Source organism: Stenella coeruleoalba (genome assembly GCF_951394435.1).
Source record: "Stenella coeruleoalba genome assembly, chromosome: 10".
Classification (NCBI taxonomy): Eukaryota; Metazoa; Chordata; class Mammalia; order Artiodactyla; family Delphinidae; genus Stenella; species Stenella coeruleoalba.
In genome coordinates this window covers 33133553-33152028 of record NC_137156.1, presented here as the reverse complement: position 1 = coordinate 33152028, position 18476 = coordinate 33133553, and the positions used below count along the sequence as shown (strand labels likewise).

At 51.5% G+C, this 18476-nt stretch overlaps 2 protein-coding genes across 2 annotated transcripts; one reads left to right on the top strand and one right to left on the bottom strand.

The window, feature by feature from the left end:
• Position 1: 1 nt before the first annotated feature.
• On the bottom strand, positions 2 to 8024 carry GTPBP2 (GTP binding protein 2). The gene is made up of 12 exons (XM_079933399.1): positions 7671 to 8024; positions 5849 to 5875; positions 5378 to 5562; positions 4932 to 5040; positions 4527 to 4724; positions 4053 to 4227; positions 3676 to 3895; positions 3111 to 3246; positions 2933 to 2991; positions 2152 to 2323; positions 1538 to 1702; positions 2 to 1305 (listed from the first exon to the last, which is right to left on the bottom strand). The coding sequence occupies exons 1-12, from the start codon at positions 7854 to 7856 to the stop codon at positions 1129 to 1131; spliced, it is 1809 nt and encodes a 602-aa protein (XP_079789525.1). The 5' UTR covers positions 7857 to 8024; the 3' UTR covers positions 2 to 1128.
• A 4125-nt stretch (positions 8025 to 12149) lies between these two features.
• On the top strand, positions 12150 to 18215 carry MAD2L1BP (MAD2L1 binding protein). The gene is made up of 3 exons (XM_079933246.1): positions 12150 to 12224; positions 12744 to 13003; positions 15497 to 18215. Exons 1-3 carry the CDS (start codon positions 12176 to 12178, stop codon positions 16007 to 16009), a joined length of 822 nt encoding a protein of 273 aa, XP_079789372.1. The 5' UTR covers positions 12150 to 12175; the 3' UTR covers positions 16010 to 18215.
• The last annotated feature ends 261 nt before the right edge of the window (positions 18216 to 18476 follow it).

The following is an 18476-nucleotide window of genomic DNA, read 5'->3' as shown; positions in this document are numbered from 1 at the left end:
AGTGTGTTCAATAAAACATTTTTATTCTGTACAATATATATATGTGTATTTAAATATATATATATATATATATATATATATATATAATATATATGTATATATATATGCAGAGAAACCTCAACCAAATCCCTGAGTCCATGGGAACCCAGGACACTAACAAAGGGAAAGAGGGAATCCATGCTCTAAAGAATAGCAAGTATGGCAACATCTTTCCCTTTCCTCCAGGTTCCCTGCAACAGTGGGAAAGGGATGATCACTACAAATTACTAAAATAAGAGAGGACTTACATGGGGGCAGGATGGGGAGCTGTGAGTCAGGTCCCCAGCCACCAGTCTGGGGACTGTGGCAAAACAACCTGTTTGATCCAGCATTAAAACTAGCAGATCGCTGCAGAGGAGGGGACAAGACTGATTGACATGCAGCTGACCTTCGGTACGCCAAGTCTTAGCTTGGCGGCCCCACACCTGGGCCAGCACAACAAATAGCACCTGTGGGGCCTTTGAGAGGAGGAACTGGGGACATGGCCCTTGAGTGAAGAAGGGAAGGGAGACAAAGCTGAAGAGCAGACCTCATGTCTCAGCACAGGGCGGGAGCACTGCCATTCACTGTCCCTGTGCCACTTCTTCAGACCCTGGGCCACCAGAGGGCCAGGAGCAGATGTCTTTTGTCCACAGTCAAGTAGAGATGGGCAACTTACATGGCCTTGAGAAGAGGTATAGAAAAAAGGAGTGCTTTCGAGGACCACCCCCAGTTGTTGTGACAATTCCTGACGTGCAGGGACCACACCGGCGAATCATGCCCAGTCCTGACAGTGGGGCCAACGTGGCGGTGATCAGCTCCCTCTGGTAGACAGGCCGTTAGGGATGCCAGGCTTGATGAGCCAACCAGGCGGACACACGGCTGCTGAGCACTGCCCTGAATTCTCCTGTCCTCTCCCTCAGGACTGCCCCTCCCTGGTCACACCAAGCTTGGCGTCTCTCCAGAAGAGCTGGCAGGGAGCAAGCAGTAGAGAGCACCCCTCACTCCCTAGCCTACTAACACGCAGAGCCGCTAACAGGGGGCAGCATGGCCGGAAGTCACCTTATGTACTGTAGAGACAGCAGTAGAGCTGTGCCTGCCTGGAGGAGTTCAGAAGCCCATGTTGGCCTGGGCCTCTCCCGCTGCAATGGCTTGCACATCGGTGACATGGCCGATGCCCTTGGTGACACCCTCCCGGAACAGCAGCTTGGCGCCCACCTTCAGGTACTCTGGGTGTTTCAGGAAGCGGAAACGTACCACTGCCTTCTCCCCTGTCCGCAGCTTGTCCTGCAGCAGATACATGGTCACTGGCCCTGGAAAGCACCTCCTGTCTCTACCAGCCTTGGCTCTCCACCCTCGGGGGCCTAGCAGGTGTCTGCCCCACCCCCCAAGTGGGGCTTTGTCCCCTTTGTGGGATAAGGGAGCTCTCTACGAATATGGGGACAGGCTTTCCTCCTTTCTGGAAGCAGAATTCTGACTTTTCCCTAGGAAAACAGGGGCATGGCTGGGCCCCTCTCACCTTGGCATGGATCTTTTCTACCACTGCTGTCTGACGTACGTTGCCCACGTGTACTGTCACCTGGAAGCCTCGCCGGAAGGTGGTGGCGTGGAACAGCAGGACTATCTCTGCCTCGAACACTGAGCAGATGGTGGGATTCATCTCTGGGCTCACCATCACCATGCCCTGGGGAGGCACAGCCCCCAGACCCAGGAAGGGCAGACCTCACATTAGCCTCTCCTCCCCGGCCACCCTCACACCCCTTACAGCTCCTCAACTTCCTCCTCCTCTAGGACTTCCAACACAAAGACCTCAGAAGACAATACGGAAAACTATTCTTTTTGAGGGAGCCCTTCCTTACCCACCTTTCATGTCCTCGAACCCTTCTAACGCTTAGTGCTTTCAGAGTCCTGGACATTCGGGTTGCACCACAGTAATTCACATTTCGTGATCTGCGCTTTGTGAGTACCCTAAGCCTTTTCCATACACAGACAGTCTGTGTAACCAGCTTCTTGGCTTAGGGACTAGGTTCTCTTCAAGTTCCCCTGAAGCACCTTAGACAGATGCTTCTCATTCAAGAAGCCAGCCTCCCAGGCATTTCTCTTTGTGTTCTCCAACCCCCCCTCCCACCTCACCTTGCGAAGGAGTGCTCGGTCAAAGTCCCCGAGGGCCAGCGTAGCGGCCTGACCAGCTCGCAGCACACGACAGGCAGAGCGGTTGCGTTGGATGCTGCATACTCTCAGCTCCAGGAAGCAGCCATCGTCCGTGGGGCCCACCACCAGCTGGTCCCCCTCACGGCAAATCCCACTGCAGCCCACAGGGCAGGTGGCACAGCGTCAGCCTAAGCCCCCCTACCTGCTTCTCTACTAGGTCCTTCCCTTCTAAGACTGAGTCCCTCGGGTGGGAGAAAGAGACCCTAAATTCCAACTGGAAGGTAGGGGAGATGACTGCCTTGCCCCAGTCCAGAATTCAGACTGAAGGCTAACACCAGGAAAGGCTGGCAGTGACGCTGGCAGACAGGTACCTGTTGATTCGACACTGAGCACCTGATTCCTGAAAAAGCAGTTATCCCCTTGGGTTTCATCCTCTGCTTTGGAAAGAGTCTTAAGGGACCTCTCATTTCCCTAGTTGGAGATAAAGTCAGTTGATGCACTCTAGTTTTCTTCCTGGGGCCAAGACCCACACTTCTCCCCCAGGGGCCTGGAGAGTCCTAATAAGCAGCAATACTGTTTCTTCCCTTATAAGCCAATACACAAGCTTTCTCCAGCTCCTCCGATGGTGAAAGCCTAATTTACAAACAAGCACATCCTTTAGATGGGCTCTGTTCAACTCCAGGGTCTCCTTTGGGCTATGATGTCTTCCAGAGTTTGGGTATGTGAGGGCTGAGTAGGGTGGGTAGTAAGAAAGGCAATTCACCTGGAAAGTGTCCCTCCAACAACTGTCCCCACCTCTGGTACTGTGTAGATTTCATCCACCTGAAGCCAAAGAAGATTCTATCAAGGGCTGGCAGGTCCAAAACCTCTAAACAGACTCGGGGCTTGGAATTGGTCCCTCCCAGATCCCCAGCTCACTGCCTGTTCAGATGGCCAGTTACCTGGAACTCCGTCAGCTGCTGCATGAGTTCCTCCTGCTCTTTGCTGTTGGTGAGTGGCGGCAGAATATTCAGAAAGACTTTGAGCAGGTCCAGACTCTCTCCAGACACGCTGGACAGTGTGAAGATGGGGGTGACACTGTAGAGGGAGGCACGGAATGGGCAGATGAGGAAGTTCCAACAGGAAGCAGAGGCTGGAGCCCTATACATGGAAAGGTGAGCTTCTCTTGGAGTGGCGAGGGGCTCCTCTCTGTTGTCTGCTAAGGTTCTCAGGAGCTTGGGGCCCTCTCTCTGTGAGCCATGGAGTGTGGCACGTGAGGCCCATCCCAGAACACAGGGAGATCGAAATGCCTGGCACAGCACTTCGTCTCCAGGGTCCCAGGCATCAGCAAAGCTGGCTTGGGGGAAGGGTCCAGCCTTCAGCAAAGACTCTCTCCTACAATCCCAACCTGAAAAACCACAGAACTGAACCAGAACTGGTCTGGCCCTAGGGGGAGGGGTACCCCATGCTCTGGGGCCCTGTGGAGCCATCCCTGTGGATCAGGGCTCTGGAGTGAGAAAGGCTTACTTGGGGGACTGGGCAAACTGCTGGGCAGCAGTGACGGCATCGTCCTCAGAGGTGACCAGCATGGGGACCTTGTGGCAGCCAGGCTGCTTGAGGACCCGCTCTAGCTGGCGTACCGTCCTCTCCACTGTGGTCTTGGCACACAGGTCCACCTTGCTGACCACGATGAAGAAGGGCACTTTCAGGGCCAGTGCCAGCCCCAGATGTTCCCTTGTGGTGCCGGCTGCTCAGAGAAGCAAGCAGGCAGCAAAAGAAGAGTTAGAATGAGGGAAGGAGGAGAGAGCAAGAGGGGAGTTGGTCTGGCTCCCAGATTTAAGGAGGCCCAGGGTAGGAGAGTCAGCACCCCCCTCCAGCCCCATCCCTGCCCCAATGCCTCGTACCAATCCCAGTGTTAGCACTGACGAGGAGCAGGGCACAGTCAGGGCAGTAGGACGTTAGGCCAAAGATGGTGGTGTGCAGGTACTTGTGGTGGCCTGCCAGGTCGATGAAGGTGATCATCTTGGAGCTGCTCTCACAGATCTCTTCTGCCGTCCGTGAGTCACTGTAATTCACCACCTGGCCCAGAGCCCAGGGCTCTCAGTGCCCCCTGCCAGCCTCCCCAACCCTTCAAGAGTTGCCAGGACCTAAACCAGTCCCTGGGTGACCCTGCCTCTTAACCCTGAGCCCCATTTCAGATCTAGTTCAGTTGATTCCCCATTTGTTTTCTAAGGAGGTCAGAGCTGGTTCAGTGCCCTCAGGGCCTTCGTCTACACTATTCCAGAAAGGCTCCACACTCTGACCTCAGACTCTGTCCTTCACCACTACCATCCCATCCTTAGAGTCTGGTCCCACTGGGTCCCGTTGATTGCATGCACCTCTCCCTTGCTGTTAAAGCCCAGGATCTCGAAGCTGATGCTGGAGGTTCGGCCGGACTGAATCTCATGCAGGTGGCGGAAAAGGTTCAGCCGAGCCCGGCCCCGCCCATTGTCCAGCTCTCCTTGGGTCAGGACTCCAAGCAGAGTCGACTTCCCTGAGTCCACATTCCCCAGGACAGCCACACGGAGGTCCAGGAACTGTGGATGAATTGTCAGAGGTCAGGGCTCCAACCCTTCACCTCTCTCCACTGAGAGTTAAGGTCAAAGGCAGTGGCACTTTCTGGGGACCAAACGATGAACTGGACCCCACCCCCACCCCAGGGTCCCAGGCCAGGGGAGAGTCTGCCACCACGGGGTCCTCCCAGGGAGCATAGGCGTGAGAGGCAGGGAAGGGTGTGGGCCCACCTGTTGGTTGTCAGGGACCTTTCGTACCAGCACCTCGGTGATCTTCCGGGGCATGTCACTATCATAGTCCACTTCTCGCTCCCGGAGAACAGTGATGTCTGCCCCGACCCTGTCACAGCAAGGCCACAGCTGCCACATCTCACCTGTACTCCCCTTCCCCCTTCCATCCCTGCTCTGGACCAATGGCCTTCTCATACCTCCCACAGAGCTCCCAACACCTTTCTTCACTTCCTACCCACCCTCCAGTCTATCCCATATACACAGCTCCCTTTACACAAACAAACCTTAAGTAAAGGAGCAAAAAAGCCTGGATCCAATGCAGAGGATCCCAGAAAACTAACCCTCCCCACTTCAGCCCTTTGTCAAGAGGAGGCAGGCCCTAGGTGACTGGGCATGCGTGGGTCCAGATTTAGGGAAAGGAGAACCAAGGGGAAGGGGAAGCATACTTCTCCGCCATCCGGTGCAGGGTCTTGAGGGAGGCCCGCATCTCCTCCTCAGCCAGCCCCACCAGCAGCCCATTGTCTTCTACTCCAATCTGGTAGACAGCCTCACCGCGGCCCTCCTGGAGCCGCCACTTCATCTGTGTCACCAGGTGCTCAAAACGATACTGGGATGGATTCACCAGCTTCAGCTTAGGGCAGGTGAGGTATCATGAGAAGGTAAAGTCAGAGATGCTCCTCCTGAACCCACATGCTCCCCATCTGTCCTGCCGAAAGGACCAGGACCTTCCCTTCCCTCTTAACTACCCTCATCCCTGACCTCCTCTAACAGTGAGTCCTCTTCCAACAGAATGAGGTACAGAGTCCTTACCCTGTACCACATCTTTAAATTACTACAGATTATGAAGTTAGAAGGATCTCAAAGAAATCATCCCACGCCAGCAAGGACAGCCTGACCCTCCCCAACCTAAGACTCACTTTATATTCGATGTTTCCATCTTCAGCCTGAAAAGAAACAGGGAGCAGTTACCACACACTGTCCAGACCTAACCCCTACTTCCCCTTGATTCCCCCTGCGGTCCAGGCAGCTAACTTAAGAGAGCAGGAAGCCTCGGCTGCACCTGCTTAGGCAGGTGTCTGTCAAAGGTCATGGCAGACCAGCCCTATACTCAGTCCCAGTGTGACCCCTCTGAAGGAAAGGCCTCTGAGAACACAGTTAGTCACCCATCTAAGCCAGGAACAGAACCCGGATTCCCTCCTTTTTTGATCACTGGCAGCACGCTCTTCCTGGATGCAAGATTCTCCCCCTCCCTTCCCCCCAGGGCCTCAAACTGTTGTCCCCACAAGTCTATGTCTTCTCCGTGTCCAGGCTGCTGAGGCCATTCTTTGCCACTCATCTGAGAGACACCATTTCCTTCCTGCCCGCCCCTCTCAGCTGATGACATCAAGAATAAGAGGTTGCAAGAGGTTCTGGAGCACGGCCAAAGGGTGAGCTCAGCACTGGTCACTACAAGCCTGATAAGAAAGGAGTCCAGGTGAAAGAGAGGCAGGGCTCCAAAGTTGGGGTTGAGATGAAGAGAAGAAACTCAAAATATAATGAAGAAGACAGACGCCACAAACTAGACTCACTGTGGCTTTTCCCCTCCTGTCCCCTAACTCTCATGCCTCAGTTGAGGTGAAATCTTGAGTCCATCCCACAATCTCCTCCTCTTCCCTACATCAGGTGACCCAACACAGAAGGATCCTGTTGCCTGAGCCTGCCCCTCTCGGGTACAAAAGGATATGAGATTTGCCTGTTCTGCCTGTCCTGCATTTCTGCACTCCTCCTCCCTGACCATTTTATTTTTCTTTTCCCCTTCCTGTCATCATTCCATCTCTTCAAGGCCCTTTGACTCCCAGGCTCTTACAGGTCTTCACCCATAATCTCCACCTCATGGAATATAAAGGAGATCTTTTCCCATCAGTAAAGATCTTCCTTTTTATCATTTTGCTGGAGATGAAGAATTAGGATGGTTTCAAAAAGTGGTACAAGATAATGGTCTAGGCTAATGGTTATCAAAGTGTGGTCCCAGGGCCAGCAGCATTCATATCACCTGGGAACTTATAAGAAACGCAGACTATCAGGGCCACCTTTGACCTACTGAATCAGAAATTCTAGGGGTGGAGCAGCAATCCAGGTGGTTCTCATACATGCTAAAGTTTTATAACCACTTGATGAGGCTTTTCCCCTGGGTCCTCCTTTTCTAAGAGGGACAAAGTAGCAGTTATTATCTGCCTTAGGGACAGATGGAGCAGGAAGGTAGAAGCTGTCCCCACTCCCTCATAGAACACGGAAAGGGCGGGAGGACTAAGCCTGACTGTCGCGCGCGCGCGCGCGCGTGTGTGTGTGTGTGTGTGTGTGTGTGTGTGTAAGGACGGAACATATTGCTTTTTTCCCGGGTACTCCCCTCCTCCCCGTGGAACAAGTTCAGAAAACTCTAACTCCTCATCCCAGGATGCAGTCTCCCTTCTCCTGTTGCAGCAGGGAGGGGACCGGGGCATTTTTTACTCTGTTCTTCCCAAAGGGATGCAGGTGGGATCCCCTTTCCCCACTCTTCCTCCCTGGGGTCCTAACACCGGAGGGGGAGGCCCAGTCTCTCTGTCCCTCCTCCCTAGGGTCCTAGGACCGGAAAGAAGGGTTCTCCTCTCCTGGGGGTCTTGACACCGGAAGGGGGTACTAATTCTCTCTGACCCGCCTTCCTGTAGTCCTGGGACCGGAAGGAGTGGTTTCCTCTCACCCCGCCACTTCTCATGTGCTTACCTCGGGGGGCAGGTACGGGGGGTTGTTGGCTTTGCTCCCTCTGTTCCTTCCGTTCTTCTTCTTCCCCTTCGGGCCACCGCAGCTACTGCTGCCGCCGGCGCCCCTAGCCTTGAGGGTTCCGCCCACGGCCGGGCCCCCTCCGGGCCGGCAGCAGCCGCCGAACAGCTCCGATACCCGCGAGTCCATCCGCCGCTGCCGCCAGCCCCCCGCCCGGCCCCTCCCCCCCCGCCGCCGCCGCCGCCGCCGCCGCCGCGCCTACTGCCACGGCCGAGTCGAGCCAGCCAGAGGAGGGCTGGGTGGGGCCCTGCGCAGGCCACACCCCCACCTTCCCTGGCCACCCGGTCGCGTCAGAAACAGCCGCAGGGCACCAAGGGATATAGAGTCCTCAAGCCTGCGAGCTCCCTGGAAAGAGCTCGACGCCGCCCTACAACTCCCGGGCGGCATCGCGGCGCAAGGAGCCGCGGGTGGCTTCGGGGCGTAGGCAAGGAGCGCGCCTTTGCCCGCAAAGGCCTAAGGGAGCTGTAGTCCAATTCCCAGTCTCCAAGCGCTGAGCGGGTCTTTTCCTGGGGCCTGGTTGTGGGGCAGTCATCAGAGGCGGGGGGGCTTATATCAGAATCAAACTTTGTAGGCGCTTCTGGGTTTAGCCCCTTACCGCGATCCCAGACAACGGGTTTTGGATTGGAGAGCTGCAGAACTCAGGGCGACTGGTCTCTCCAGCCTACTGGCTCCGCCCGTGCCTCAGTTTCTCCCTCGACGGCCAGGGTGCCGTTTGGGTGAGTCAGGACCAATGCCAAGGCGGAGGCGGATGGTGGTTAGCCTAATTACGGCTTTTATTTTTACGATGATTATGCCACCTTTACACAGTAGTCACTGGTTTATTACCAGGCTGGCACTCTCCGCGGGCTGGTTTTAGCAGCCCGAGATACCGCGGTGGTCCCGACACGAGGCCCGAGCCCATAAACCAGCCTTGCAGCGAGGGCCCACAGCGAGTATTACCCCTCCCCTTTGTTTTGAAGCGGAACCAATCCGGGAGAACCGAGTTTGGCTTTAAAACCGCCAGGGCTGTAGGCGGGGCCTGGCCCCTACTTGGGGCGGGGCTGGGGCTCAGGTTACGTCAACCAAGGCGAGAGAGGGAGAAGTTGCCTGGAATAGAAACTTGGCCAAGGGCCCAGGGGACTGCTGACTTCTGACTTTATTGCCAAGCTGTCGTCTCTCTTGCTCTTTAGGGCTCTTGCAGTCAGCAAAGAGTAAACACATTCAGTGACGTAAACCAGTGTACGAGACACTAGAAAGGCAGAGTGGAGAAGCAGTTAGTGTTGCTGACCTGGGAGTCAGGACGCGGAGTTCAATTCCCAGCCCCGCGGCTGTCTCTTACGCACCACTCACCCATTGTATGTCCACTTCCGCTCTCTTCACAAACAGCGAGATCCTCATACCCGGCCCAGAAATAAAACAGCCTTTCCCGCCAGACCTCAGTTTTCCTTGGAAAACTAGAAGCAGCAACAGTGGCTTACCTCTGGTGATCCTTTCAGGGGTTCAGACTTGGTGGAGTCCATGGCTTCCCCCCAGGACCACAAGGAGAAAGGCAAGTTACTGATCACGTAGTTGCTGTCCACATATAGCTCCCGAAACTGGTGAGAGCAGAAGGACCAAAATCTGTAAAAGGGCCTAGCAGACCTGGCCAATTATGTGGTCTTCAGTGGTTGAAAGCACACGTGACTTCTCAACCCTGTTCAGCTAAAGGAAGGTTTTGCTGCAGAGGTCAACCGTAGCCAGGGACACAACCCCACCAGGGAAGCTGCTACTTAGGGGCTGAGTGAGAGATCTCAAGAAGGTTGAGGATTGGAAGCGAGAGCTAAGACTATTCCCCCAACATTATCACCACCACCAACTCTGGGGTTTCTTGATAACCAGGGCCTGCTGCACTTGCCTGATAACACTTGTCCTCTCATCATCATAGATCTTTCAACCACCCCAACACACACAATTTCACTTCATTCTTTCCAATTCCCTTGTCTCCTAAGTGGAGAACTTTTAAGAGAAGGGAAGGGATAACCCATTCTGATATCCATTCTTAAACAACCTGGCTTACCACAGACAGGAGTGAAGGCTGGCAGAGGAGTAGGCTGAACAGGGATGTCTGTCCAGGAGGAGATCAGGGTCCTGGGAGATGGAAGGTGTTATATGTGTTTAGTTTCCTGGAGGGGTTGCTTATGAGGTGTTTATGATGTGGTTGCCTGTGAGGTAAATAATGGATGTATACATACAGACTTTTTTCCTGGTATGTAATTATTAGTCATTCATTCTTTGTGTATAGTACATTTACATACGTTTTAAAGTTAGACTTAGCAATAGTCCCCTTTATATTTTCTTGGTTTTTGTCATGTCTAAGCCAACCCCACTCCTAAATTATGGATTATTCTCCAGTAGATGTTTAATCGATTTGGAATGTATCTTTATGTAGGATGTGTAATAGGAACTAACTTGATTTTTTTCCCCTCCTGAATGGATAGGGAGTTGTTTCAAGTTATTTGCTTTGAGAAGTCACCCTCATCATATACTAAAATCTACATATACATTGATCTGTTTCTGGACTGTCTTCTGTTTTATTATCTGTTTATTCCTGAGCCAACACCACAGTATTTTAATCATTATACTTTTATGGTATGTTTTGATCTCTGGTCCCTGCTTCCTGAAGCACACTTTTTTCTTGGCCTCTATCACCTAATACTTGTCTATTTTTCTTTCTATTTCTCTGGCTACTCCTCAGTCTCCTCCACAGATTCTCTCTTTCTGCTCATCCCCTAAACATTAGTGTCTTCAGGATCCTTGCTCATTTTCATTCTATACAGCTTCCCTGGGTGATCTTATCTACTCCCATGCTGATGACTCTCAAATACATATTTCTGTTCCCAATGGTGTTCCTAAATATCTCTTCACTGTCCAATGGAACAGCAAACCTATCAAAAACTGAACTCATCTTTTCTCCTTACCTATACCCCAGTAAAGCTGGTCCTCCTCTGGTGTTCCCTCCTTCACTGAATGGCACAACTGGTCATAGAGTTGCTGAAGTAAAAAACCTGCTTGTCTTCTTGACAGTCTCTCTCTACCCCTCCTCCTCTTCCTGGGCTCAACCACCATGCTCACTGGACCTCCTAAATATCTCTGGGGTTCACCCAGTTCTCTCCACCCCACTGTGACTACCCTAGTTCAGGCCTCTTTCACCATCTTTTCTGTGAGATAGTATGGAAAAAACCCGAACGAACTTTTTGGCCAACCCAATCGTTGGGTAATTCCAGTTGCTAGCTCTAACTGGTATCCCTGCCTCCTCCTTTATCCTGTCTGTAATCTAGACCCAGTGTAGAGATTAAATTTATAAAATGTAAATGTAATTATGTCACTCCCCTACTTAAATCTTTCAAAGGTTCCCCCACTCCCCTACGGGATCAAGTTCAAACGCTTTAACGTGGCTTATAAAGCCCTGCCATGATCTGGCTCCTGTTTGTCCATCACAGCCTTAACTCTTCATAAGCTGAACTCTTTTTAATTCCTTGAATAGAGGATGCTCTTGTATCTCAAGGTCTTGTTAAAAAACAAAGTTCAACTGAAGATTTGAAGATCTAATTGGCTTTATTTAACAGTTCATGAATCAGGCAGCATCCTATCTAGTAAATACGAAGGCACTCTGAGGGGCTGTTCAAAATGCAAGACTTTTATAGAAGGGGGGGGTAGGATAAGGAGGTTGTAAGCAAAAGGAAAGAAAGGATTAGGGGGAATGTTGGGGGACTTATCTTGCAGATTACCTCACTAGCGCTGACTAGGAAATTCCAGACTGGTTAGTTTAAAATTCCACTCCAGGAGAAGCTGAAACTGCTACTAGGTTAGGAAATGAGTCTTGGTGAGATTTAGCACAAGTGAATCCGTTTGGGGGTTGTTTCTTTCTAACAGTCTCCAGGACCACCAGGCCCTCCTCTTTACCTTTACTCATCCTACAGGTCTCAGTTTCCTCCGGGACCACCCCTCACTCCCACCCCCTCTAGGTTAGGCGCTCCTGTTCTTCGCGTCCGCTGCCCATGTATGCCTTACTATATAATTCATCACATTGCATTGAATCCATTAGGCATTGAACACTTTGCGGACAGCGCCTGCCTCTGGCTTCTTCGCTGCAGAGTCTCCAGCACCTAGGACAGGGCCTGGCACGAAGTAGGTGCGCAGCGAATACGGAACGCAGGAGAGAACGGATGCATGCGGGCGGGTGTCCTTTGGAAGGCAGCGCTAAGTGGCTGAGAACCCATGGTTTCCCTGTAGGAGAAGGGTTCAGCGGACTTGCCGGACGGTGTTAAGAAGGAGAGCGCAGAGCTCAATTCCCCACCCAGCCCAGCCTCCGCCACACTGACGCGGCGCCCCGCCCACTTTCCGGCAACGGAACCGGAAGTGGAGGCCGGGTTTCCCATGAGGCTGCGCGGGGCGCCTATTCAAACCGCACGGAGAGTGGGGAGGAGGTCATGATGGCGGCCCCAGAGCCGGAAGTGCAGGCCCCGGCCGCAGTCTCTGGTAAGGCGTGGGGTCCGGAGCTCTAGGAGTCTGTTTCCTCCCTACCGCTGCTCCCTCCAGTCACTTAGCCCCTGGCCCCTTCTCTGGCCTGTCTTCCTTGTCCCCATTTCCCGGCGTCCCTCCCAGTTCTGACTCGGCGCCGTTGACTCCATCGCCCCCAAGGCCCTGGATTCCATTGGTTCACCCCCCTTTTCGCGACGGGTTCTGGGCCCTGCTTGACTACACTTTCTCTCAACTGGTTTTCCCAGATCAGGGCCTCCACTTTCTGAGCAGAGCCCCAGTCGCTGCCTCCGAAATCCTCCACCCGTTCCCCACAAATTTCGCCGTCACTTCACCTTAGGCAACTGGGATCCGGAACCTCCGCGCCACCGCCCACAGGGGAGTTTGCGGAGGGAATCTGCATGTGTCGGGGTGTCGCCTCCGCAGTGGTGGCCGATGTCGCCACAAGGGAATGAGAAGACTGGCTTTGGCCTTTTAAGTTTTTCATTTTTCTCTCTTGTCCCCCTGTGCACCTACCAGATTTGGAGTGGTGTGAGAAGTCGGAGGAAACCCACGACCCCCAGATAGAACTTGAGACCACCTCCCCCCAGGAACCTCCCAACCCTTCGGATCCCCTTCGCCCCAGAGTCTGCGTGGTGCCAGTGGTGTTTCCCGGGCCTGTCAGCCAGGAAGGGTGCTGTCGGTTTACTTGTGAACTTCTGAAGCATATCATGTACCAACGCCAGCAACTCCCTCTGCCCTACGAACAGCTTAAGCACTTCTACCGAAAACCTCCCCAGGTGGGCACAGGCTTTGGGAGAAAATTGGTGGGGAGACTTTGTGGCTATTAGATGGTGGGCAGGTAAAAAGGGCGTCTAAGGAATCTTCAGGCCTGTCAGCCTAAGCAGCTGTAAGGGATGTTTCAGCCCTATGGCTTCTGTCCCTTTCTACCCACTCTGGTCTTTTTTTTTTTTTTGCGGTGCGCCGGCCTCTCACTGTTGTGGCCTCTCCCGTTGCAGAGCACAGGCTCCAGACGCGCAAGCCCAGCGGCCATGGCTAACGGGCCTAGCCGCTCCGCGGCATATGGGATCCTCCCGGACCGGGGCACGAACCCATGTCCCCTGCATCGGCAGGCAGACTCTCAACCACTGCGCCACCAGGGAAGCCCCCTTTCTACCCACTCTAGTCTTGATAGTCTAACCCTTCCTGCTTTTCCTCTTGTTTTCTTTTTCTGAAACTCCTATTGTGTGTTGCATTTGGACTTCATGAACTGATCCTTTAATTTAATTTAATTAATTAATTAATTTTTTTTTTTGCGGTATGCGGGCCTCTCACTGTTGTGGCCTCTCCCGTTGCGGAGCACAGGCTCTGGACGCGCAGGCTCAGCGGCCATGGCTCACGGGCCCAGCCGCTCCGCGACATGTGGGATCTTCCCAGACCGGGGCACGAACCCGTGTCCCTTGCATCGGCAGGTGGACTCTCAACCACTGCGCCACCAGGGAAGACCTGATCCTTTAATTTTAGTGTCTTTTCTGTCCATATCCTCATCTCTTTGTTTCTATGTTATATTTTCTGTGGGTTTATATTATGTTTATATAAATTTATATAAACTTCCTTGAGTTTATATTCTAACACTTATATCAGTTTTTTTTCTTTTTTGGCAGTCATAGTCTTAAGAGCTTTTTCTTAATTTTTACATGTTCCTTTTAAATTGCATCCTGTTGTTTCCTGTCTGTATGAACTTCTCTTACCTGTGGACGTTAATTATTGTATTTTTGAAGCTTTTCTCTGTCGCTTGCAGTGTCTCCGTTTCTTCCAGATTCCTTTTCCTATTTATTTGTTTTTGTCTCTTTCATGTTAGAGGCTTTTATTTGGTGTCTGATAAATATTTAAGAATAAGTCATGAAAGTTCTGTGTGCATGGCTGGGCCTCTGAGCTAGCTGATAGCCTTGAAGGATATTGGGTGAGAAAGTAATGGTAGTGATAACAGGAAAGAAGATTGGTCTAATAAAGGTGATTCTGAAGTGGTCTTCCAGTTAAACATGGCAAATTGAACACATGCTTATCTGTGCTCCCATCTGAAATACTACTAAATCAGAGAAATAGGAAGAAAGGAAAGAAAGAGAGAAAGAGGACTTCCAAAACATTCTGTCTGGGTGGAGGAAATTGGCAGGTGATCTAAGGGTCCTTGCACAGGTGTTCCCTCAGTCCCCATGTGTTCACTTTTGTCTTCTGTGGTGCTTAAGTGGACAATTCCTGGGCCTTTATGGGCTTCTGCATTGTGAATCATTTCAAACTTCTCAGGGGAGTCCCCTCTGTCAGTACTTGGTATTCAGCTCTTTCGAACTCTTCCGTCTGCTTTCTCTCTTCCAGAAATTTGTTGCTGCCTTTGGACACTGTTGTCTATTTTCCAGTTCTTTTTTTTGCAATTTATTTATTTATTTATTTTTGGCTGTGTTGAGTCTTTGTTGCTGTGCGCCGGCTTTCTCTAGTTTCGGCGAGTGGGGGCTGCTCTTTGTTGCAGTGCGCGGGCTTCTCATTGCAGTGGCTTCTCTTTTTGCGGAGCACTGGCTCTAGGCATGACGACTTCAGTAGTTGTGGCACGCGGTCTCAGTAGTTGTGGCTTTGGGCTCTAGAGTGCAGGCCCAGTAGTTGTGGCGCACAGGCTTAGTTGCTCCGCGGCATGTGGGATCTTCCTGGGCCAGGGCTTGAACCCGTGTTCCCTGCGTTGGCAGGCGGATTCTTAACCACTGTGCCACCAGGGAAGTCCCTTCCAGTTCTTTTTGCCCTTGGGAGTCCTCTTTCTCTCCCCTCCTTCCCTCCCTTCCTGTCTCCCTCCATTCCCTCTTTCCTTCCTGCCTTCCTTCCTTCCTCCCTCCCTCCCTCCATCCCTCCCTTCCTTCCATTTGCCATGTTTAACTGGAGGATGAACTCCAGAATTTATTAGACCAAATAATCCTCAGTCTTGTTTTCACTCTCAGCACAGCAAAAATTTGCCACCTACCGTGCCACCACATCTCCTTGAGTATTTTAGTTGCTAATTTCTGGATGCCTCCTGCTTCAGAACACTGTCTTTGCTGTTCTAAGTGTGGAAGAATTATGATTTTGTACAAAGAACGTAGTTTCCTTTTTGATACATTACCCTCTGATAAAACCCAGTGTCTTGCCTGTGGCAGTTCACTGAACTGGAAATCCAGTCCCATAAATCTGCTCCATCCCAGAGGGTTCTTCAAAGGTCATTAGCTTTCCCCTACCTTGCAGAACTTCTCTGTCACCATTCTTTGTCCTCACAGGCAGAGGAAGTGGTGAAGAAGAAACCTCGGGCCACTGCCGAGGTGAGCAGCAGGAAATGCCAACAAACCCTGGCAGAACTGGAGAGCGTCCTCAGCCACCTGGAGGGTCTCTTTGCCAGGACACTAGTACCACGAGTGCTGATCCTCCTTGGGGGCAATGCCCTCAGTCCCAAGGAGTTCTATGAACTTGACTTGTCCCGCTTGGTCCCCAACAGCATGGACCCGAGCCTGAGCACAGCAGCTTGTTTGCGCCGCCTCTTCCGAGCCATTTTCATGGCTGATGCCTTCAGTGAGCTGCAGGTTCCTCCACTCATGGGCACCATTGTCATGGCACAGGGTCACCGCGACTGTGGAGAAGACTGGTTTCGACCCAAGCTCAACTATAGAGTGCCCAGCCGGGGCCACAAATTGACTGTGACCCTGTCCTGTGGCCGACCCGCCATCCCAGCTACAGCCTGGGAGGATTACATTTGGTTCCAGGCACCAGTGACACTGAAGGGTTTCCACGAGTGAATGGGAATGCTCATCGTGAACACAATGGCTAAATTATCTTTCCCCCTGTGGCACCAAGTCACCCATCTCTTGCTTGGAGCTAGTTAATTCCTGGCGAGAGGAAGGTTCTCTCCTTCTGGCTGCCTGCCTCCCTTAGACTTCCCGGGGGGCTGATGGTATGGTTAGGGCTGTAATAATCATCACTGAACAAGCATCTCTTTGAATCAAAGGCTGATTTTCCCAGAGGGTTCTGGGTCAGGTGTTTCTTTTGGGGGTTGGAAAGCAAACATGGGCCCATAGACGGACACCCCTATGGAGGTGACCCTTTTCTGCTTTTTGCTGTGGCCTTTCAGAATTTTTACCAGGGACATAATGTGGATATGACTCATGAACTTAAATATAAAATGTATGGATTAATGTTACATTTTCCTGAAACTCTTTTAGCTTAAAGAGACTTTCCAGGCTTGAGGTTAGAGTATCTTATCTTCCCCCTTGGCCTCTTATGCTTTGGGCTTCCATGATTTTTTTTTACTAATGATTCTTTCTCTTCATCAGCCCCAGGCCAATCTGGGAAGTTAAGTGACTTGGCCAAGGTTCTATAACAGTTCGATATCAGAGCTGGGGCAAGAGTTCTCATCAGCTAACTCCTAGCCCGATGTTCTTTGCTTGCCACGTGAGTATGTGTACCCAGAGCAGAGGTCACATGGGGGAAGGGAGCTGAGAAAAGAAAACCGAGAGAGTCTTTGCAAAGCCTGATTGAACCGTAGGCTAAGGCACCAAGGCTGCCCTGCAGGCTCACTTCCCTGAGGCCAGATGTCCCTTCTGGAATTCTGCCCTGCCTCTCTCCATTGCAGTTGCATGGTGGCTGCCGGCAGTTGCTGTTGGCAGTATTGTCCTCAGGCAAACCCTGCTCTCCTGCCTGTGGCTGTCCTTCCTCGGCTACATTTCTGGCTTGGCCATCCTGAGCCTTACTGTTGTCCTCTCCAGCCTGATGCTGTCCTGTCCACTAAGCACTGAGGCCCTTTGTCCCTGCGAACACCTGCTTATTTCTTGGAAGCAAGTTGAAGACAGAATCCTCATCCTGCTGGTGTTGGAGACAGGGGTGTGTGTTTGGGAGTGTGTGTGTGTGTGTGTGTATGTATGTGTAAATGGGGGCAATATATACTATTTTTTACGTTTTAAGAAGAATGTTTTATGTTTTATATTTTAAGAAAATAGTTTATATTTTATAGTAGATTTTAAGCACTTTACATACATTATCTAATCTAATAACCTTGAAAAGTTCATATTATAGTCCCCGTTTTATAGATGATGCTTGGGGAGATTGGGGAGGTTGAATAACTTGCATAAGATAAGTGTCGAAACCTGGATTCATGAGATTGAATATCTTGCATAAGTGTCAAAACCTGGATTCAAACCCAGTCCAGCTGGCTCGAGGCTCACTGCTTTACACTGCTGTACACCCTGTGTGATTTTACTCTGAGCTAATTAAACAGGGTTTGCCCTACTGAAGGTGGTAGAATTGGAAAGCAGCAGGACTTCCGTCTCTGGCTTCAGATTGTGTTTCGTGACATGGAACCTGCCATTTATTGGTGCGGAGTAAGTATGGAATCAATGCAAACAAAAGGTTTGAGATCTTTTCTGTGCTGTGTCCACTTGAAGCATATTCCACCAGCTGGACTTTGCTGGTTTTGTGTCTGATATTACCTTACAGAAGAGGAGCAGGGCCATATCTCCCACTTGGGAAGGGACAGGCTAAGGGGTCTGCCTAAAGGGAGGGAGAGTTTTGAACAAGTTATAAATTGTTTTGAGATGTAAGACACATTAAGCCAAGTCAGATCCCTCAAGTACTACTTTTAAAAGCCTTCATAAACAATGTCTAGGCAATCAAAACAAAGTAATTATTCAGGTAATTTAGACAGTTCTCTGTCGGGTTGGCATTGGGGACAGGTCATTCTGATTTCATGAGTCCTCCAAAGGAATCCAGAAATTAAAATACCAGTTAATAATTTTATCAATAAATCCCATCTCCTTCTCTGACAACAAGCCTGCTGAGGCACCTGTTTATCTCTTTTTAAATATTTATTTTTGGCTGCATTGGGTCTTCGTTGCTGAGCACGGGTTTTCTCTAGTTGTGGCGAGCAGGGCTACTCCTCGTTGTGGTGTGCGGGCTTCTTATCGCGGGGCCTTCTCTTTGTTGCGGAGCATGGGCTCTAGGTGCGCGGGCTTCAGTAGTTGTGGCTCGCGGGCTCTATTGCGCAGGCTCAGTAGTTGTGGCGCACGGGCTTAGTTGCTCTCTGGCATGTGGGATCCTCCCGGACCAGGGATCAAACCCGTGTACCCTGCATTGACAGGCGGATCCTTAACCACTGCGCCACTATGCAAGTCCCTGTTTATCTCTTAACCTTGGCTGGGCACTCCAGAGATGGATGTGAAGAAATAGTATCTGGCCCAGGGAGTGAAGAGCCCCAGCTTCAGTGGGGTTCTG